This window comes from Aulostomus chinensis, chromosome 10 (genome assembly GCF_037954235.1).
Source record: "Aulostomus chinensis isolate RoL2024-O1b breed Wild chromosome 10, RoL_Achi_v1.0, whole genome shotgun sequence".
Classification (NCBI taxonomy): Eukaryota; Metazoa; Chordata; class Actinopteri; order Syngnathiformes; family Aulostomidae; genus Aulostomus; species Aulostomus chinensis.
Genome location: NC_141329.1, coordinates 22,010,906 through 22,034,295, shown reverse-complemented (window position 1 = coordinate 22,034,295; position 23,390 = coordinate 22,010,906). Strand labels below are relative to the sequence as shown.

At 39.3% G+C, this 23,390-nt stretch overlaps 1 protein-coding gene across 4 annotated transcripts in view; it reads right to left on the bottom strand.

The window, feature by feature from the left end:
- The window catches only part of arhgap42b (Rho GTPase activating protein 42b), a 64,592-nt gene extending 51,653 nt beyond the window's left edge, over nucleotides 1-12,939 (bottom strand). For 2 of the 4 annotated variants that reach the window (XM_086216456.1, XM_086216457.1), the window contains exon 1: nucleotides 12,610-12,939. In XM_086216456.1, coding sequence (XP_086072582.1) covers nucleotides 12,610-12,763 — 154 coding nt within the window. In that variant the 5' untranslated portion in view covers nucleotides 12,764-12,939. The remainder of the gene's footprint in view (nucleotides 1-12,609) is intronic. The other 2 variants (XM_086216458.1, XM_086216459.1) reach the window with 1 other exon arrangement.
- Between the last annotated feature and the right edge of the window lie 10,451 nt (nucleotides 12,940-23,390).

The following is a 23,390-nucleotide window of genomic DNA, read 5'->3' as shown; positions in this document are numbered from 1 at the left end:
GGAAACAATTGAAGAGAGGGAAGATAATGACACTAGGTCTTTGATACAAGGCTAATACAATGCGATTGCATATTCTTAAGCTCTAAATCAGCTATCGTTTCCCCCGAAAATTGTTTCAGGTACACGCCTTTTATGTTTGCACTGTAGTTCAAGAACCTTTTCATAGAATCGTATGCAAATGTATATGTTTAATCTGCACACAAATCGTTCTTGGTGACTGCTGCTAACTTCTCATGGAGGCCATAGATTTCAACAGATTTTGAAGGAAATATTTACATGCTTTGATGTATCTGCTTCAAATATGAGTCCATACTTCCTTTGATAAGTGTATGTTGAAACGTTCCCTTTTTTGAGACTCAGGTGCACCTTTTGAAGGTGTACATTTTTTGTTAAATATTTTGTTGCGTATGTCCAGTTACTTCAAATAAATAAATTCTCCGGTGTTCGTATGTTGCATTGTAGACAAAGTCAAGCATTAATAATGTATGTTCAAGGAATTCATTTTCATTGGTATGCTTCAAGGTCTTGGTGACTTCAAGTGGTATTTGGGAGGGATTTTTAATCAATCCTGGAGTGGTCAAAATGGTTTTCAGGGATTTCCAGCCCCCGTGGGAACCCTGTCCAAAGCATCTGGGAAGCTCCCTCTTTTGGTTTCTGTTACATATTAAGCCTGTTAATCTTCCTTTGAACTGAACAAGTTTCTTGGATTTGAAGTGAAACGTAAAGCAGGTCCTGTTGCCTCTGTAGGGCAGCCTACTCACATATATCTTGACCTATATGACAAGAACCTTCACCACCTCCTTCCTTTTTCCACTACTTTTCGATCTTCCAGCGGCAGCCACTGGATCATCAACTTTTACAAAATCTTTAATCTCTTACAGGCCTTAGTAGATTTTGTGCTCTATGACATTTAACTGTTTCACTTGTGAGTGGGGTGAAGTGGGGATCAGCATAAGTTGCGAGCAACTGACCATATCTAGTTCACCTTGAATGGACTAGCCAGACAGACTACCTTCCAACACTTATCAAAAATCTACAACCTCAGTGAGGCATTTTCTATCAGAAACCCAAACATCTCACACGTCATCTGACTATAATGAATTGTTCTTTAGGAGAAGAAGCATAATTGCAAAAGCAGTTGCAGTAATTGTCACAAATGAGACATAACAAAAAATGTTTCACTCTTTGCTGAGCAGACTTCTTGCTGTTTTCAAGGCAAGTATAATTAGTCTGAACATGCTGAGACAAGTGCATGAAGCATTTAGAGACAAAATGAAAAGGGAGGTTTAAAAACAAATCTAAACCCCCCCACCGTCCACCTAATTAAGGATGAAACTTGTGGTATGTGACAAGGTGTGGCAGATTTTTCTAGTGTGCCATCATAATTTTGGTGAGCATCTGCATTGGCTAAATTGACATGCAAATTAATTACATACAATCAATTGTTATTCACAATTATATAAAATCATAATGCTTCCCAGCCAATTCGGCATGACTGTTATGCATTTCAAAGGCTTTTTGCATTTAATTATTTAAATGAAACTCTACTGAAAAGTATCTATCACTGATAAATACTGGGATTTATTGTTAACAGGATTTTTTTTGTTGGTGGTGTTCAAAGCCAGTGCATGGTTTTACAAGTTGCATTCAAACTGGATTTTTTGCTCTATTAGATTATTTAATTGGACTACTATCCTTGTGCCAAGAATTGATTTATTGATGGATAAAATGTCCATATCTGGAATGGAAGGTGGTGGAATGCTCTCATACAGCTAGTTGCAGTCAGACTTTCCTCCTCGATTCATCTGTTGCCTCCTGTACCAAACAAGCTAGCAAGCAGAATCTGTGTTTAAGTTAAATTCATTTAAGTTTAAAGAAAAACTCCTTAAGCTGAACTCAACATAAAGTGTGTCTTGTTGTCTGTCATGAAATGCCTTGTTTTCACTATAGTTCCTCCCATCATGATGATATTTCCCTCAACTAAATGCTGTTCAACTGTCAGGAACAGCAGGACGTATAGAACGTGAAGGTGCCAAGGCGTATTTGGGGTCAGCTGATATGTGTTGGAGTTGATGGATTCTCAACAGAATGATCTAGTTAATACAACTTTGAAAAGTATGATTTCTTTTGGTGAAATGCATCCAAATTTTGTTGTATAAGGAAAATATTCCAACTTTTTCTAACATCATATAACATATACTCACTCGGCCACACTTGACTTAACAGCCGTTCCAGAGTGGAACATAATTACAGCACATGTATGAGGGTGTAACAACTCCACTCCACTTGCTAGTAATGCACTCAACATGCTAAGTAGGAAGTAGAGGCAGAGAGTAAAGAATCATCAGTTCCTCTCTTTTATCAGCTTAAAATCTAGTTTGCCTTGAGCATCTCCCCTTCCTGGAATCTCCTTCACTTAGGCACCTCATAATGGCAGTTAATAATCTGTTTATTAATGAACATAATATTATCTTAATCAACTTGTCATTACGAATACCAGTTGGATGCAACACCCTGACACCATGTACATCTGTTACAGTTTATTTTTATTTCAGCCATTTTGCATGAAATAGAACTAAACTTAAACTTTGTAAATTGACAAAAGCAGAACACAACCCAACTTAGTCAGATACTCCTTTGTTCATTCTTTGCGCAACTATTTCTGCCACATTTCATGTTAATAACCCAGCGCAACACTATGACTCACTCCCAGGAGAGTGTCTGAAAATATGAGGCGCTATCCCTGTGTTAAACAATATTATGTCTCCCCCCTCTGTGACAGCCACCTCTTCACTCTGCCTTCAAGAGTTCAGATGGCACATCATACAAACCACTTCTCTCAGAATAACAAGATCTCTAAATAGCCCAAACCACACAGTCCTTGATTTAAATCAAGACAAAAATGCACATTCATTGTATAAAGCAACAATTTGCAGCTGGACAGAGTGAGCTAATATTGTGGAGGAGAAAAAACAAATTCATTTTTATTCTGGAGAAGCTACAAACACAACAGTGGGACATGCCAGGCAGCAGCAAGCATGGCAGTGGTGTGCTTAGTGTGACGATCATTTTGATTGACAGATGACAGCAGAGAACTCAATCTGGAGTCGAACACACTTCCCACCACAGTCTGAGGGAGGCAGCTTTTACTAATACGATGTATAATCCTTTGATCAAAATCTGTCCACAGTGGTACCCGGGAATCCTGCAAAGGCCTTGGTCTTATGGTCTCTCACGATCAGCCTGAGAGCCAGCTGGGAGATTCTCTCCAGTTTATCCTTAATTCTGATAGAAGTAATTGAAGTTTTTTATTTATGCTGATGGGTATAATGATCGTGTTTATTTTAACTCTAGACATAATCAGCATTTCTCAGATTAAAAAAAAAATCATTGATGTCTTTATTACACCCTCAACCTTGTTCCCACATCTGGCACTGTCATTGATCGTTCTACAGCATCCCCTCATATCAAACTTGTTTTTTTTTTTCATTTTCTCCCTATATATCCTCCAATTGTTGACCTGGCTCTACCCCTTCTGTGCTCTGGAGAGCCCCATGGACTAAAACAGGCTTGCATGAGCAACATTCTCCATCACATGGTGAATCATCAGCTGCATCTTCATCTGACCTGCCTCCTTTGCTTTTGAGAAATTAACCACTTCACTACCTTGGCAATGAGTCATTTTATATACATTTGAAACAGCTCAAGAGTTTTAGATTTAATACATATCCCATATACATTGATTATTTGTGCTTTTTTTCTTTCCGTCAATAACCATGATCAAAATAACCATATTTCCTGCCCTGTACAGGAGGTCCATCAGGGAAATTAAACACCATTGTGTCTGATTCCATAACATTATCCAGGGGCATTTAAGATGATCAAACCTTTGTGGAAAGTTTAATGTGAGCAGCCAAGCATCTTTAGCAGGTTAGTTTATTAGAAACAATCATTTTGAGTTCTTTCACCTCTGTTTTTAATCTCTGCTACTCGATCACTATGTTTTATTGCATTCTCTCTTATCAGAGCTGATGTCTCTCACACATCAGCTGAACCCCCCCCCCCCCCACACACACACACACACACACACCTCAGCACAGCAACAAATAAACATGTTTACCACTGCATGTTTTTAGCAACATTCTCTTGTCTGTGCCACTTGTACTAGATACATAGTACTGGGGTAAATTCACCAAATGAAAATGTTACGCGCAAGCATGTATCACATTAAAGCCAAGTGTGATAGCATCCAGCAGAGCTGTCCACTTGTGATCGCACAACATCAGGAAAGATCTCAATACCAGGGGTGCACAGGGCCTGAAAAGTGTGAGCATTGAGGGTTGTACACGGTGGATTGAAAAGATATCAAAAGGAATCAGTCTTATTCGTCAGCCACAGAAACTGTGGAGAAACCACAGACAAGGGAAGAAACACGAAGTGTACTTTCTTTTGACTGCATGTTAAACAACAAGCTGAACCTCAGCAGGCCTCCCACCAGACACTTTTAAAAACCCATTTGACAGCAGGATGTATATGCTGGTTAAATGTATGATAAACAAAGGAGACTAAATAAGAAAGATGATTCCCCTGGCCATCACCGTAGCCACACAAACACATAATAGCCTTTATACATATGTATGTATGAGTGCTTGGATAGGGGGGCAGCCTGGCTCAGAGGTAGAGAGGCCGTCTACCAACCGAAGGATCCCTGGTTCGATCCTCACTTCTCAATGTTGAAGTATCCTTGAGCAAGATACTGTGCCCCTAATTACATGGGCTTGCGATGGACTGGCGACCTGTGAACCCTGCCCCTCACCCAATGTCAGCTGGGATAGCCTCCACCCCCCACCCCCCGACCCTTAATGAATAAGCAGTATAGAAATGGATGGATGGATGGATGGATGGATAGAGTGCTTCCGTATGCATCTCAACCCAACTGGTCAAGGCAGATGGTCGCCCACCCTGAGTCTGGTAGTGCTCAAGGTTTCTTCCTGTTTACAGTGCGTTGCCAAATGTTTGCTCACTGGGGATTGTTGGGTGCCCTGAAATACCTTCTTTCATATGAAATGTATAAATAGAACTGAACTGAAACTGAATTACTGTACACTTGGATTTCCATACATTTTAAGCGATCAGATTACTCAAAATAGAAAAAAAAAGCAGCAATACATTACAGATGGTATAATCCTGCAAGACACGATCTGTCTCACAGTCCAACAGACAGACAGAGCGAATACACACCCACACAGAGAAGCAGAATGATGCCAGGCCAAACGTTATCTGAGGGAGGATGGGGGATGGTTATACAAGCATGTTTACAGGACAGTTCCTGTGGCTGAGCACGGGAAGCATCATCTGTCGTCAGACAAACAAACACTCAGTGTTCTCAAAGCTAAAAGCTATTGTGAATAAATTCATATAAAAAAGGCCACATATCTATTTATTGTTTTGGTACTTGTCAATACCTGCAATTATAATGAGGTGTCAAGTACCATAATATTATTCAGGGACAGAACAAGTAATGATTCTGTTTTCAGACTTTGCTACACACATAGTTTTGATAATAATATCCCCCAAGTGTATCAACCATTCATTATGGCATGCATTTCAGGGAGGAGGCTACTCTTTAACTGGTGAACAGGCGTAGGCACAGGGTGCCGCAGAAACGTGCAATCAGCCAACATAATAACGACCTGTCTTTTTCTTGAGACTAAAAAAATCTGCCAGTATTTATTTAAGTTTTTTAAATTTGAGTGGTTGTTCAGATCCATTTAGCTTCCAAAAAGAGGGGTAAAAAGATCTTTCACATTATAAAGAACATTTTAGGTTTTGCAGAAAATGCCATTCGAATGAGGGATGTTGCACCTACCTACAACCTACAACACTGACTCAAGAACAAGCAGTTGGCTTGATGTTGGGCCAATTTAACGTGTGAAGGACACAAGCCGTTAGCCAAAGGCTGTTCAAGTCTGAGCTGAGTATCCGATCACTGTGCTGGATACAGCCATGATAAATCTGTGGGAAAAGGATTTCCCAACAGAGTTATCATACTTATCAATGACATAAATGTGAACCAGCGCAAAAATCTCCTAAAGCACTCAATTTAAACCCATCGCTAGAATGAGGATGTATTGTGGCATTATACCTTAGCTTTCAGACGGATACTTTCAAACTAAACCTCGAAATCAAATGATTGTCAGTCTTAGTACTGATGCCTCAAACGGGGGACAACAAGACAATTCATCACCCCACATTCACTTTCTATGGAAACAAAGTGGTGACACCTTTGCCAGGTAGAGCTTAGGTGATAAAGTTCGCTAGTTTATTTTCACATCCCCATTTATGTGCCACACAATCAAATCTGAGGCTGGCATTTCAGGACACACGAGCTCTTAATACTTCACTTTGGCCGGTCCCAAAGCCCAAGGGTGTTCACAGAGGCAGCCACAGCCTCACACAGGGAGCGTGGTATCCCCCCCAGGCCACATATCTGGATGACTGGCTACTGCTGGCGCGCTCAGATAGGGAGGTGGTGATGCAGTGCTGGCATGGCATTGTAGTGGACAGGGAAATTAGTAGGTTCACTCAGAGACAGAAAATAACCTTACTGGGTCTGCTGTTTTATTCATATTCACTCATCTTTTCACCCAGATTAGTGGCTGAGCAAAAGCACACGCTCAGGTCCACCACAGAGCTTTTTGTTATAGGAAAAAAAGGTCACATAAAGTCAGAGTCTCAGGCCTGTTGGCAAGTGCACTGTAAGTGGTGAGGCTGTGCAGGCTGTAGATGTGAGATTTACAGCATTGAGCATCATCTCAGACTGGACCTCTCATCCACTGATGATGGGATGTGGTCACTTTGGTAGAATACATGCTCTGACTGCCATTCTCAGGAAGTTGACTGAAGTATTGCTGTCAGGTTGCAGTTCTGGTATCCCAGATACTTGGGTTTGCGACGGCAGGTTGATTGTTATTTACTTAAGAGTCTCCCAACAGCCATTCAGGACACTGAGTTTCTCAAAGAAATGATATAAATATCCACAGGCTTTCAGTAATTTAAGTAAAACTTTTAATTCAAAAAAAACAATTACCAAACATTTTCTAATTTGCGACTAAAAAAGGACTACAAAACACAAAATTCAATGATGATACCAACTGGTTACTGTTTTCCTGAAAAATATCTTCAGATAAATCATTAGTGATACTTTTGTGTTGCAGCCCGATATTCTTACAACAATTTAAAGCAAAAACTGGGTATTGGCCAGATCAGAACTTCACTTAAATGTGAATTTCTACAGGGTTAACTAGGAGCTCAAAGTTTACAGGTGACATTTATCCAACAACTGTATCTTCAGGTACTTTCACATTGGGTTTGCTCGGGATTCACTTCGTCAGCATGTCTGTACAAATTTAATAATTATCATTATTCTCTCAGTTTTAATATTATCAGGTACATTTCATACTGTAAATGCTGCATTAACCACCAATGATGTCTGGGTACCTGCCCATGGGTTTGCTAAACAAATTCACCACCACATTCATAATATGCCATTAATTTGTCTCGTATTTTGTGGTTTCTCACTCCCTGCTCACAAAGCGATAATTGGTGCTTGAGTGAATTCAATTATCGCAGTCAAGTGGTGGGATTAATAAAAGCGAGCAGTTGTTGTATAGACAGGTGATAGCAGACAGTGAATAAATGCATCTGCAGATACCTCTCACTTGCACCTGGAACTCAACATTCATATTCAACAAAGTTCAGAAGAGTCATAAATAGGTATTTGGTATGACTTGATTAACTTTCACTTCAATGGATGAAGTCTTCTCTGTGGACCAATGCAATGGCCGTGGAGAGGAAAAAATTGCGGGCATGAAGAAAGGAAATATTTTTGAGGCCACTTTATAACTTGTTCCCTCGATTTAACTGTACTATTTATCTACATCTCCTGGCCATGAAATAATCAAATACCTTTTGGCCTCAAAATCTGTATTTTTTTTCCTCACTACACCCACAAGAAAAAGGTTTTCTCTCAATTTCCACTCCAGGGGTCAGTCATGCGTGTTACTTAGGTATGCATTGACCACGAGTCTGCCCTGCCAGAAATCTATTAGCATTAGACACTCCTTACTTCCTTTAACTTGAAGACCTGACTTTTTAAACTTCATGTCACCAGAATAGTTGACTAAATGAGGATATCTACAACAGCAAAGCCCTGGGGGAATAGGATGAGTCATTAACTTTCTTTTTCTTTTTCTTTTTTTTTTACATTTGGTAGTTTTTCAGATACTAAGAACTGCAGTTTTGATAGTAGCCATTTTAAAAGTATTCAAATGAATGTCAGTCTTGGCTAAACAGGCCTCATAGAGGCAGCCTGTGTGAGAACCAATGAAGTATGGTTTACAATTCAGTTTTATAACATGAGATGATTACTATTAAAATATGGACCATTAAAGGTCTTCCAGGAATGTCACTTGTGATGGTGGGTCTAAAGGGTCGTTAACCTCTGTGGCGTCCTAAATTAAAGACCATCAATAATTTACTTTAATCTTCTCAATCCCTGAGTGAGCTCTCCCCTCCCACCTCTGACTGAAACCGGACATTCCAGGTAAAGAATCCTGCTCATCACTCATGTAAGTAAAACAACAAAAAGAAATAAATAAACAAAACTCTCTATCCAACAGTGCTATAGCTAGTTGAGTCAGGACATGGGTCGGTCCAGTACATGTACAGTCCTGTTTTTCAACTTTAAATTTTGCCAACGCCAGAGCTCGAATCGGACATGAATGCATTTTTTTCTTTTTTTTCCTCTTCATCAATAACGCAATCAAAGCCAATCAAAGTCTCAGTTCTCTTGCCATTGTCTGATGTGCAAAGTTCAACTTGGAGCATGGCCATTTTCCAGTTAAGGTCTTATTTTGGTATTAAACCATCGCTGGCATGAATAAACCATTCAACAGACCACTTTGTACACCTGTGGTCTCTTGCCCACAGACAGATGGTTTTTTTCAGCATAAAGTATGAAATAGGTTTACCCTTCAACTGGCCTTAGAAGTAATGTTATAGACCAGAGGTTTCAAAGTGTAAGGCAGGCAGGGGTGGGGGTTGCATGGTTTGCGGGGGGGTTGTCAAGACAGTTTTCAGGGGAGGCTCAGTAAGTGGAGGTGAAAAAAATATGAGTTATTAAACAGATATCGTGTGGAACAGCTTAAATGTATGTGATGCGGTCAAAGTCACGGTTAAAAGATACAGTATTTTTTGTGCAATTTTACTTTTTCTCTTCGTTCCAAGGGTCAGAAACTAATATATGACTTTCAGGCTTGAATCAAATTGAAATATTTGGCTTGCAACTTAATGATTCACTCATGATATCAACAAACACAATAATAATGATCCTCAGAAACTGGAGGTGAGGAACGGGAGGAGGGGTGATTGGGGTGCCCTGTGGAGTGCCTCAGAGATGATGTATTTTTGTAGGCCAACCTGAGAGTTATCAAGGGTTCCTGAAACCAAAAGCTCCCACTGGGGTCTGAATAAAACAAAGGTTCATAAGATTTACATCTTTTATTCCACATGATAACCTTCACATTGAAAACTACTTATATTTTTTGAAGTGCAACCATTAGAAGTATAAAAGTATTCTTATGCTACATCGCGAACATGGTACATCGATCACTACAACTAACTTAACATCTAAAATGCGGTATTTACTCATGTGTGTTATTTTGTAGAAATAAGCCTTCACTGAAAATCCATTCAAAAATCCTACTGACTTTTAGACGAGGGAACTGGATGATCAACTCTAAGGTTTTAGGACTGTTTTGTACGCCCACTATTCCAAGCTTTGTCTAGGGAGACCCACCATCTCAGACCTTGAAAACTCATTATATACATAATGACTGAAACAGTAAGTGATGCTAACAGTTATTGCTTGTAGCCAACTATACACCCAAACCTCAAAGCAAAAAATAAAATAAATAATTATAATAATAGTGATCAAAAGATAGAAAGTTATAACAAAAGTCCTTTTATGATGTATAACTAAGATGCAGGATCGTGCTAACAAACTAACACACACACACACACACACACACACACACACACACACACACACACACACACAGGCTAATAGTAAATACTATGAAAAATAAATGGCATATATTTGTATAAGTTTGTTTTATTGTGAAAGTTGATTGATTTGTAAGCCCATTTCTGCTTCAATTACCTTTACTGACTGAAAAGAGTAATGCAAAACTTAAAAGGACCATACAAGACTGTACTGTGGAAAAAAAAAGTATTTTCATGCTGAGTGATGGATTAGAGAGTGCACGACAACACTGCGGTGGCTTTCCCATCCTACTCCAACTACTTTCCATTTTTATTAGGCCTATATTTTTAATCTCTCTCCATTTCACAGACACATTTAACAGACCAGGCTTCCACCCTATTCTGGGACACAGCAGAGTGGGATGTCCACTTTATCAGGATAGTGGAATTTTTTTTGGATTGAATCTGGAATTTCAGAGGACAATGACCCCTGACAAAGCGCCAGTATCCTCATTCTGGTGGTCACACTGTCCTCATTCATGCAGTCCCAAAGGTAGAGAAGATTTTCTTTCACTTCTGATAGATGACTTTAAAGCTATTATGAGTGAAAGAAGCTTTCATTAATGGAGGGGATGAAAGCTTATTCTGACCCTGAACTTATGGTCTCCATACTGTCATACTGTGTATCTGTCTGTGGCCTCAACAATCAAGAGATGCGTGACAAGTTCAGAACTCCCTCAGGAGCTCAGATGGGTTGAAATCTGGTGAATGCAAAGGCCAAACAATTCACATCATTTTCATTTCTCATCAAACCATTCAGTGGCCTCTCTGTTCTACCCGATCCGTGACATTTGTAGATAATCTGTAATCACAAGGCTGATAAACAAGAAAATATCTGCACTGTAGCGATGGGAATCCTGGTTCTTTTTAGCGAGCCAGTTCATTTGACTCAGTTCAGCAATAAAATCCAGTTCCCACGGCTGTTTACTTGTACTTTTTAAACTCTTTATTGCTATACAAATTCTTTTGCAACTATTACTAATAATTTTCCACGGTTTTATGCATCTTTCCTGTTAATTTGTCACTTAAACTTGTCTCCCCTAATGCTTCGCAGAGGCTTGATATTGGATTTTTTGCTGATACGCATTTGGCAATGTTATCTGAATTATCTCAAGGTTGTGATATATACATTTTGTAAATACTGAAAAACACATGTAAACAGCCTGAATTGGAATATATAGCCTTTTAATTTATCATTATAAAACAAATCCTTTGGAAAAAAAAAGCCCCTGTATCATAAATTTACAGCATCAATTCCTCAACTCAAACAGCAGATGAAGAGCAAAGGCGAGGAGACTTGAGCAAAACTGGGCTGATATAAACATGAGCCCTAAGACTGATACAAATACATTTTTAAAATGACTTATATCAAAATTATCTCTACCTCATAGCCCCGCCCTCCTGACACTTGATGTATGATCTTTATCTGACATCACACATGAACAGTTTCTCTCTGTCTGTCTGTCTATCTGCCTCTCTGTCTATCTGCCTCTCTCTCTCTCTCTCTCTCTCTCTCTCTCACACACACACACACACACACACACACACACACACACACACTCAATAAACCCAACATTCAGTCAGCGCGAGTCTGAACAGTGTGGCCAAAAGATCAAACTATCTTTTGTCTCTCAGACAGCAGCCGGCTCCTTCCGTTCACTGGAATGAACCGAATCTATGAAGCAGCTCATTTTAAACACAAAGCATCAATAGTGTGCTAACACTGCCCATTTCTTCTATGCAGAGAAGTTGATTAATAATTAAATATGGTAATTTACATCGACATTTTTTAACCTCAAATACCACTGATGTTATGTTCAGCAATTTAAAGTTGCGTGTATGACTATTATTGATTTGTTGTATTGTATCACACGAAATATATCTCTGAATATTTGTATTGGTCACTAAAAAACAAACCTTTAGGCCTATTAGTTGATCATCGGACTATTCTGGTTTAGAAAAAAAGCATTCATTGTATTTCTACACTCATCTACTTAAGTTTTTCCTTTAATTTGCCACTTGATAGTCAGAGAAGGGTGATCTCATTCAGAACACAGACACAGTTTACTCTCTGGTCTGCAGTGTGTCTGGGTTCAGACAGGCAAGCCTCTGCATGCATGCAGTGCAACCAAGGACAAAAAGGCAAAAGCAGTCTGGAACTAAGACCTCCTAATAATGAGTTGTGTGTGTGTGTGTGTGTGTGTGTGTGTGTGTGTGTGTGTGTGTGTGTGTGTGCGTGTGTGTGTTCTTTTTTCTTTTTTTCTTTTTTGCAAAGATGTAAAGCTTCTCAACAGTAATGAAATATTTCCCAGTGAGACACCACTGGTTTATTCAGACCCCAGTGGGAGCTGAGTTCAAAGTGGAACTGTTCTGTTCAGTCAACGCAACAGACTTGAATAAACCTCACTGAAAGCATCGTCTCAATTCAAAACGCCTGTGGATTTCAGGTAACGTTCTAAATATTATAGCTCATTTCAGGAGAAGTGTCAATAACGCTTTACTCACTCTTGAGCGCACCGATGAGCATATTCCCATCCTTGATGAGCTCTTTGATGAATTTATTTGTCCGTTCCAGCTCTATTTCATGGCATTTGAGACGTTCTCTGAAGTCTGGACTGTCCAGGAAAGAGTCACTGAATTCCAAAGTGGGGAGTCCCATTGTGCCCCAGCGACAAAGAGTTGCCTTTTAAACTTTGTAGCTCAGCATAGAGAAGAAGTAACTTCTCATCCCGTGATGCGATGTGCTGTAATGCCCCAGTCTACAAGTTCCCCCAAACTACTCCGCAAGTTGCTCACTTCCGCTTTGATTCTCTTCGCTTTCTTCTAACGACCATGAAAATAGTGGTGGTGTGACGCCTGCTGGTTAGTTTTGGATCGTTTTCGATTGTTTCTGCACACAGGGGCCCCTGGGTCAGGGGACAGGATTTATGTGACCTTCTACATATCGCATAGAAGGCGCATTACACACAACGCCTCTGGTAGAAGGACCAGCGTGTTTTATGTATGTGTTTAATGAATAAAAAGATAAATACATACAAATAAAACACACTTTACATTAGGGCTAGATTCAGGGTAAGCGTTATTTAATTCATGAGAGAGCTGCATAATCATTACTTCAGCATAACCGACCACTTATTTGAGTTCTTTTATTTTATTTATATTAAATTAAAATGGGGAACATGACTCCCTTAAGTAACACTTAGCCTGACCCCCTTGACCTCCTCCAGTTCCCATCCATCTGTGCTATAACCCTGAAAGTTAACATAATCAACAGTACATTAATGCCATTACTAGAATGTTACAAGGCAAATTAGTAACAGCTTACCATCCATTAACTAAGCATAACTAATGTTACCAAAGCATTAACTAACTGTTATTGATTTCCTGTTCTTGCAGTTCAAGGTTCATTTCTATATTTTCAGGAGTTGATAAGTAGGTGTATTCCTAAGTTAATGCATAGAAAAACAAAGTTTGTGAAAAATGAAATTACATTAACAGGGAGAAGGTAACATTTTTGTGACCGTCTCTGTGCAAATGCAAAGCTAAAAATAGATAATGAGATCATTTTATGTTGAAATATTAGGCTGAGGGTCTTAACAGTCTTAATCACTGTTTTAGCCAGCTTCAAGTCAAAAAATCGCCAAATATTCTTGGCAAGCTTTTTAGCCAGGTTTTTTTTTTTCTTTTTCTACTTTACATTTAAATACCACAGCACAAACAGCCAAATGTTGTACTTGGCTTTAAACTGCTTTAAACTGTCAAGGTATCTCGCTCTGCTAATTATCAGTCAGTGAGGGATCCAACACATACATCATTTTTATACTTTAAAACTTTTTTTTATTGGATTTGATCTTTTATTGCAGCGTTTTGATACTGACATGAATACTTGAGCATTTACTTCTCCAAAGTCATGCACTTTATACTTGCCAATGCTGCATCATACTAGAAGAAGTGGGGGTATGAATACCTTTGTTATTAGAACTTTTTTTTTTTTAAAAGCCACATTTGAGTCAGTGGAATTTCACATATTGCCTCCATGCAACAATCAAGCACAGTGATAAGAATGCCACACTGCCCCGCTCTACTGCTCTCTTTCCCCCCAACTGGTCAAAGCAGAAGGCCGTCCCCATTGAGTCTGGATCTGCTCGACATTCCTGTCTGTTAAAAGGAAGGTTTTCGTCGCCGCTCTTGCAGGATGTGCTTGCTCATGGAGAATTGTTGGGTGTAAATTCATTGAAGGAGTGTGGTACTAGACCTGCTCTACTTGTTAAGTGTCATGAGATAACTTTTGTTGCGATTTGGTGCTATATAAATAAAACTGACTTGACTTGACTTAGAATTAGTAAAAAGAGGCTTGGTACCTTAGCATCACACTTTGGAGTTTGCATCATCAGGGGGCTGCAAGGAGTGAGGCAAAGTGTAAAGACAATCTCCATGGAGATGCAGATGTTGCATTAGAATCAACAAAGAGAAAAGAAAACATATTAATAATTTAAGGCTTGACTATCAGCCGACCATGAACTCAGAGAGGTTTTTGCTCAGTGTCATTTGGAAGGCAGCCTTCCTTCCTTATTCCTGGATAACTAACAAGCTGCATATTTTAATAAGATGCAGAGTTTGACTGTAGGAAGCAGAGAGATAAATCATCTGAGACAGATTACCCTCCTGGGTAGCACCGTGTGGCTGCAGTGCAGTTGTTAGTGTCTTTTAAGGTCACATTCCTGCGACAGCCTGTAAGCACTTGGTCAACCTGTATCTTCACAAAAAAAAGTACAATATACTGTATTCTTCTAATCTTTATTATGCCTTTCAAAGTGAAAAAATGAATCGTAGAACCAAGAACACAAACAGTAGCAGCAACAGTAGTGGTAGAGGACCAAAGTTGTCTGTGAGGTGGTGCTGACACCGTATTTCTGCTGAAAGAGGGGACCTTCAGCATCTTCAGTCTTTTAAAATTTAGATACAGAAGCTTACAGTACACAGTAGTGGCATGGACGGCCACCCAGGCCACAATCGGGGGGGTTATGCCGAGCAACAACAGTTCAAACATCATTCAATACGATTTATGACTGACAACAATAATGATACAGTGGAGTTGAGTAAAAGGAGTGTATGTGGAAAGGAAGAGAATAAAAAGATGAAAGGCGTGCAGACAGAAAGAAAAGGAGCAGGCGGGAAATGTGCTAAGGAGAAAGTAAAATTCTTTGTCGTTAAATTGGAATTTTGTAATGCTAGCATTATGCGATCTTCGTAGTGAGCTAACACGCCAAACAAACAACAAATCAGCCAGTGCTGGGGTCTGGCTAGTTCAGAGTCTTGATTGCTTGTTCAGAGTCAAGTAAACATAATAGGCATTATTGTTGTTCTTTCCATTCAATTGAAACAGTCATTATCTTGGCTGTTTGGAATGAAAAACAACAGAACTATTTGCATAATTTTCTTTGCACCATGAAATTTAATTTCAGTGAAAAATGTTGTCTAGTACTGGTGTAAAGTTAAAGCTGTGGTTGATGCTGTAGCCAAGTGTGCGCGTGCTAGTGTGTATGTAGTTATTTAGCAACTTTACAGCAGATAACACTGCGGTGTGTGTGTGTGTGTGTGTGTGTGTGTGTGTGTGTGTGTGTGTGTGTGTGTGTGTGTGTGTGTGTGTGTGCTAGGTGGGTGGGGTGTTGCCTGGGGCACCAAATGTGCGAGGACGAGCAATGCACATTTGGTGTGAGACAGGTCATCAGTCAGGATGCTCTAACATGACGCTCTAAAAACAACATCAAAAATGGATGTGTATAATAAGCACACAATATTCCCAGTATGAAGCCATGCTGACTCTTGATTACTGTATATGAAAACCTTTACTAAGACAGCCCATCAACTATTATCTCCTCACCTCAGATTTCAGTATCTCTGCGTGTCTGTTTGACACACTGTTACCTCATTTCTTTTTTGCGATACCCAGAATACCTCAGGCAGGAGTGAGCTACACCCAAACAGCTGTGAGGACATGGAACTGGAACGACGACTGGCTTCTGGCTGCACCTGAGGAATAAGCAGCTTCCTCACAGAAATGCATTTACAGTGATGAAATTATAAGTCTGGCAATGAAACCAAACAGAATTCTTGAGTGATTCATTGGGAGGTGTGAAACACTCGTTGTGGTGACTGCTAAAATTAAACTTGCATGTGACAAAGCTGGCCAGGGATCCCGATTTGCCAGGGGATATGTGACTATTGCTGCCATGATAATGCCCGCATGATCCATTTGGTGGGCTATAATCATGGGGAAACGCAATGGTTCAGTGGTCAGATAATACTCCAAAAATAAAGCTAAATATTTAGAGCATTCCAGTTGTTTGCAGTTTCTGGTGTAATTACACAGAGAAGTTTAGAATACTGCCCTTAAAACACACCAGTAGGGCTTTGAGGACCAGTGGTTTGCTGTATGAAGCATGGCTAATTACAATCTAAAATAGTCAGCTGAAGAGTCTTAGAGGAAGATTTGGTTTAATATGGATGATGCTCAGTAGGAAACCGTGTCGCTGTACCTCTCAGTGATAAAAGCATGTTCATATGAGTCATGCAAATATGAATCTACTGAAAAGCAATACATTTCTTTTTTTCTGCTCCTATGGCGACCAATCAAGCGCCATAAAGGGACAACCTCACACTCAAACACACACACTGGCTCCAACCACACAGGCTTTTTGCACACACTAAGTGAGTGAGACATCTTTTACATATCATATATGGGGTGAGGGAATTAGATATGAAAGGCGCTTCTTCCCATGTCTCCAGTCTTGTTCTCACTATTTAGTCTGAGCGAGGATCAGCCCCTCAAATGGAAAAAGGTTTGGTTTTCACAATATATATCAATAATCCATGTCGAATGCACATTGATTAGCTCTGCAGTGAGTTATGTGCAAGCCAGGCAGCTTCTGATTCGATATCCTCTGACATAGCTACACAGCACAGAGGGGGCAGTCCATGCATTTGGAAAGATGTCTGTTCCCTTCATGGTGGCGAGGCTGGGTGGGGGTACGCGGGGTTTTCGGTTCCTAACATCCCCCCCGTCATTTCCAGCTCTGATGCCATCATTCTGCAGCAGCAGCCCCCAGGGGAGCAGTTTGTTACATCGACACAGTGAGCAGAGAAATGTGATACATTAGTGGAAACCCTGTTGCTCCGAGTTAATTGCTCTGTGCACTCTGCAGCAGTGAAACTGGGTTATTGGGTGAAATATGATGACTGTAAGACAGACGATGGAAAATATAAGCTTCTTCTTTGTGCACAGCTTTTGATCAGTTGTGAATATGAATGTTCAGACATGATAGGTTTTAACATGTCATAGTTGACATATTACAGGGGGCAGGATTCTCAAAACAGTTGTGAAGATAAACTAGGATAACTCTTAAGATATAAGCAGGAGGAGCAGAGAACAGCCATCCATCAATTTTCTACTGCTTATCCTGTTAGGGGTTTACAGGGGGGGCTGGAGCTTATCCCAGCTGCCTTCGGGTGAGGAGGGGTTCACTCTGGACAAGTTGCCAACACATATAGACAGACAACCATTCACACTCACAGTCACACCTACGGTCAGTTTAGAGTATCAATCAGCCTCGTCCCCTCTTGATGTCTTTGGACTGTGGGAGGAAGCCGGAGTACCAGGAGAGAACCCACGCAGGTACAGGGAGAACATGGAGACTCCCAGAACCTTCTTGCTGCAAACCACTGCACCACCGTGCCGCCCGTAGAGAACACCAAGATTCCATCCATCCATTCATTTTCTTCCACTTATCCTGCTAAGGGTCGTGGGAACCGCCCGTAGAGAACACCAAGATTATAATTTCATATTGCTTTTAAAGAGATGTATTGTTGCATGAAAGAAAGTCATCGAACATGAAGAAAAAGAAGAGCCATTTTCTTGGGATCAAACCTGCCTTTTCTCCAGATAACAAGCTAAATTAAGCCCTCATCACAAGAAAATGAACGCAGCTATCTCGAGATAATTCGGGAAAAAATTCTAAGATAAATCCAGAAAACAAAAGATATTTTTTTTTCCAGATAATTCCCTTATCATCTTGATACTGTAACAAGATTAGTTAAACCATCGTCACAAGAAAACCAGCGTAAATATCTTCAGATAACAAAATTAAGAAATAACAATCACAGCCGTAGTTGTGCAGATGTTTATAACAGTCTTCTCAAGAGACATTTTCAAAAAATAACATCTGAAATGTATTTTCAAAGTGATATTTTGAATGAACTCACGTTCTGTCAGCTAACCCCGCGCAAACTGAATGTGATGTCAGGCAAAATTACACTGAAATAATAAAACCACTGAACTTGTGACTTCTGCTTGTTTGCTACTTCAACTTTGATGCCAGAAATATTGAACTGCTATTGAAGATAAATTTAACATCATACTTTATGAGTATCCATCTTAACAGAATGTTGTTGTTTTTTAAAAAAAAAAAATTTCCTCTTATATTTCAACTTACAATATAATTATGCAATTAATGGAAAAAATTGCTATTAAGATATTTTTGTGAATCTGGTCCCAAAATGAGAAAACAAGTCATATAACATGCTGTGTCAAGCATATGTAGGGCAACATTAGACATTAGCAAATTTAGGTCAATCTTGTTGTGTTTATTAAGCATTTCAGAGAAATGGATGTATCATTAAAAAGACAGGATCAGATGTGATCACAATAACATCTAAATAATATGAGCTGTTTCCCCCCAATTAACGACTGACACTGTCATGCATTCTCTTCAGTTAAATCAGGTATTAAGGTAATTGCACAATATCCGGGTGGCACTCATCTTAGTTCCAGAGTAGAGCTCTTGAGAACAAGACCTGTCACTGTTTTCCTAGCACATGATTAATGACCCTAATTTACAAGGTTTTTTAAAATCCAATCATGCTCTGACATTTCCTTCCCAATGAGTCCTTCTTCACTCTTCTGTTGTTTACCTCCTGACAGTGCAATCTGCCAAAGTGGCGAGTGCTCGACTCTCATTTACGATTCCCATGTACACATGACGTTTGAGCTGCTATGCTTGATTACCTCCTCTTTACAGAAAGATGCATCTTTAGAATACGTTCACATGGAGGCCATTTATTGCTATTCACCTCACAGTGAAAATGGGAATGGTGAGTTGTTGTTTTTTTTTTTTAAGTTTGAAATGCCACAACCGACTGAGATGATTCTGGAGTCAGGTAAAGGACACATCCTCTGCAAAATGCTGGAGCTTGAAAGTAGATGCACACATGAAAGCCTCTTTTGTGACTCTGCATCTGCAGTTTTTGACTTAAAAACCTTCTCACTGCACATAAGAGGGGTTGTACCCAGGAGCAAAGAGGTTTTATTTTTTTGCCTCATTGACCTTCATAAGGTGATACCTGTCCAGGCGGACCATAGACACAGATTTAAGTCTGGGTGATAAATTACAACAGCTCCTCCACCAGCTCTGTAAACAAACAGTTTGTGTGCTGTACTGTGACATTGTCTTTAATTTGTAGTTGCAGAAATATAATAAGAAAAAGTTTCTTGGTGGCTGTACACCGCCATCAAGGAAAATAAAATACCGCAGGGTAAATTCATCCTCTAGCTCCAGACTGAGAGGATGTTTAGAGTATCACCAATCACTGCAAATATCTGAAACATTAGAGAACAGGCTAGTGCTTTAAAGATCAAGTTACCATAAAAATGAGGTGCCTATGTTCTATTTTTAAAACAAGATTTGGGATGCAGGTTATCTCTTCAAGTACCTCCTGCTGCTTTTGACTTCCTCTTAATCTCAAGAAGACTTTGATTCCATTTTAGCTCAAAGTAGAATATTTCACATCTAATCCAGTACATAATTGAAAAAAATGTATGATTCACTTCTCTTCATGATCCACAGCACAGATTCATTCCACTTTGTCTTTTCAACTATGAAAAAGCCTGTTTGGATTAGAGCAGAACTGAAAACTGAAACTGGGACTGCATTTTTTTTATAACCTATGTAGCAAATATCTAAAAGTCCCAGTTTTCCCTCTGTTGGTATCAAATGAGGTCTGCACTCAATTATTTGCATTCAATAGTAGTTCACTGATCAAAAACCAGGCACCTACAAGAACTGATGTAGTTCATTGGACACCTAATTTTAACCATCTGGGAGTAAATAGCATGGGATCCAGCTGATAGCCTCAACAGATTGGTATGAATAACTGTGTATTCCATCTGGACGCCATCAACCAGATACAAGCGCATGATCCATGCTGTGCAGGTTTTAAGAAATTATTTTATGCTAAGAAACAAGAAGTGCACTTGAAAAGTGCAGACCTCTTCCAAGGTCCGTTTCTAGTATTTAATGAAGAAATTAATGAAAATGTCCAGAGACAAGAATGATTTAATGTGTAATATTTTAGTTTGATTGGCATAAACTGTCTATGGGGATAGTTAGGGTTAGTCAAGTTTTCCATGTAAGTGAGAGCAGCAGTAATGTCTTCAGACCCAGAGGAGACTCACTGATGTGTTTCATCGATAACGCAAATTAAAATAGAAGTCAGACTGACAGAAATGTCGGTCCAGTGTCATCGGAGACACAGTCCAATCAACTGACCTGTATTACTGAGTAAACCCAATCTCGGTTACAAGTTGCCATGGTGATGGTGATATACTGGGACAAACATTTAGAGTATTTTATTTTATTTTATTTTATTGCAGAGAAATCATTTATGTGGAAGACACCATAAACCGAACGGGGAAAAAAAAATCCAAGTGAGAGGTTAAAATTACGATCTGTTGAAGATTAAATGTTGAAGCTTCAATTCATGTTGTTTGTGAGTCCTGAGTCAGTTTTTTCATTGACTGCTTTATTAGTATTCCTCTAGCAGACTTGAGCTTTTGAGGCACTCTTGATCAGATAAATCATTTTAAGGGTTTTCATCACTGAGAGAATTACACAGGTTTTCCATTGCTTCACACTCTTCCTCAGGAAGGATGAATTATATTTTTACACTCCTCCAAAAGTTTTTTAATCATTTTTCGCTTCTCATGGTTAAATTTAAACCCCATTAGTTTTATGTCACCTAGAGTTTCTCCATCCAATATATTTCTTTTGCTGACATAGAAAAAAGGGCCAACTAGACTGACTTCCACAAATCATGTTAAAGATGCAATCAAGCAAATAATCCTCCCAAAATTCAAAATTGTGTCACTCCGATGCTGAGGGCTCCCAAGGGCCAAGAGTGGTATCAGAGTACAGTTACGTGTGGTGAGCTGTGCCAACATTTACAAAAGGAAAAATTCCTCCACCAGATAAACTTCCACTAAGCACCATTTCCAGTTCTCAGACATTTCCTGTACTGAACGTGAGCTTTGTAAGCAGACATATATGTCACTTTCTGGAAATGATACAAAAACAATCAGCCAACTTGGCCACTGCTGATGAACCAAAAAAGAACATTGGTGCTCAAGCTGTTATTGGGTTCATATTTGAAAAAAAAAAAAAAATAGGTGGGGGGAACTCTTTCAGAGGAGATCAGTTTTTCTTGCAGAGATATGTGCTTTGAAGGAAAGGCTTAATAACAACACAGAGGCACACAAGTAGGTCCTGCATGCCTCCACTGCTGGTGAATGACCGATAGAGGCTTTGTTTGCTGTCCCTGGGATCCAAAGCTTTGAGTCAGGTGACTTAAAAGAAAAAAAAAAGTATTTTTGTGGGTCATACTTTTAAGAGAGCCCACACAATAGAAAGTTGCAGTTGTGTCTGAGAGGAAAAGTCATCACGTCTGTCTTTCTTTTCCACACAAATATTGAAGAAACCTTCACCAGCAGGCTTTTAACGCATCTAAAATGTTCCCAACCCATCAGTGTGGTGCACAGAATATCATCTGGTTCTTTTAACGCTACGACAGACAGACTAAATCCTGACTGTAGTGGCAGATGTAAAACAGCTAATTAATGAAATTATTAGTAAGATTAGCTGCTGCATAGTTCTGGATGAGCTCAGTGTCCATCTGAGACTTTCAGTCAGGTTACTTGGAACGTTTTGTAATTAGGTGATAAAACGTATCATTTGATAGTAGGCCAATGACTAAATATAGAAATAAAGAAATAGTTGTTTAAAAAGATACAGACGTAGGAGAAATATCTTTCTCGTTACAATTCAGAACAGGATTATGTAGCAAAATTAAAGGCTGTTTGAGAGACCAACCTGGCCAAAAAATATTAATGTTATTAATGCAAGTATGAATTATTTAATTATCTGAAAATGAACAGGATTGCAGTTGAAAATTGAAGTCACAGAAACATCTACATTGAAATAAAGCAACACAACTGAATGTATGTTGCACAGTGATGAAAGCAATATAATATACGTACAATATGAATACTTTTGCCAAATTTGCTGTCAGTTCCAACATTCCATGTAAAAACGACAAAAATATGCTGTACTATGTTCGAATGCAAACTGAACCTTTCCTACAACTGCAGCTTCAAACTAAAAGCATTCAGCTGGCGAAACAAGAATTTGGTACTGGAGTACTTGTCACAGTGAAATGCAATGCAGTATGTTTGTCACTAAGTTTAAAACTTTTATTGTTCATCAAAAAAGATATCTACAAAACAAGACAACAGTCATTTTCAGTATTTTTTGACAGTGGATCTGTAACAGGGATTTGAAATATTGAAGGAAATACTGGCACAAGCTGGAGCAGCCACAGTGAGCTGCAGGCGACAGGCTACAACTTAAACTTCTCAGTGAGGTAAACAACTCATTTCATTGCTTCCTGCAGTTTATTGACTCACACTGTCTGCAGCTTGAAAAAAACCCAAAACAGATCGCTTAATGATGGAAAAGTGGCCAATTATTGCCTGACTTCTTTATCAAACAGGTAATTGGTGTTTCTTTTTTTGCTTTTTTTGCTTCATACACAATCGTGGGACCTTTGATGCACATTAAACAAGCTTGCTTTTACCACGGGCAACTACAGATGTCACTAAATCAACCAGGACAAAATATATTAAGGGATATTTTACTCAAAAGTGAATTTTGTCTTTCATGTCACAAATAGCAACTACAAACAACAGCAAAACTGCCAAAAACACAAGTTCATCAACACTCAGTTGCATCGCTCAGTATAATCCACGTCTTTTCTATCCAGTCGTGTGTTAAGTAATCACACACTTTGATTTTAGTGAAAAAAAAAAAGAAACTATAACTCTTTGTTTGGCGCTACTGTGATCAAGAGCAGACGAGCGTGACTGAGTTGGTTGAACCGAATGCACCAGCTGGTCACGC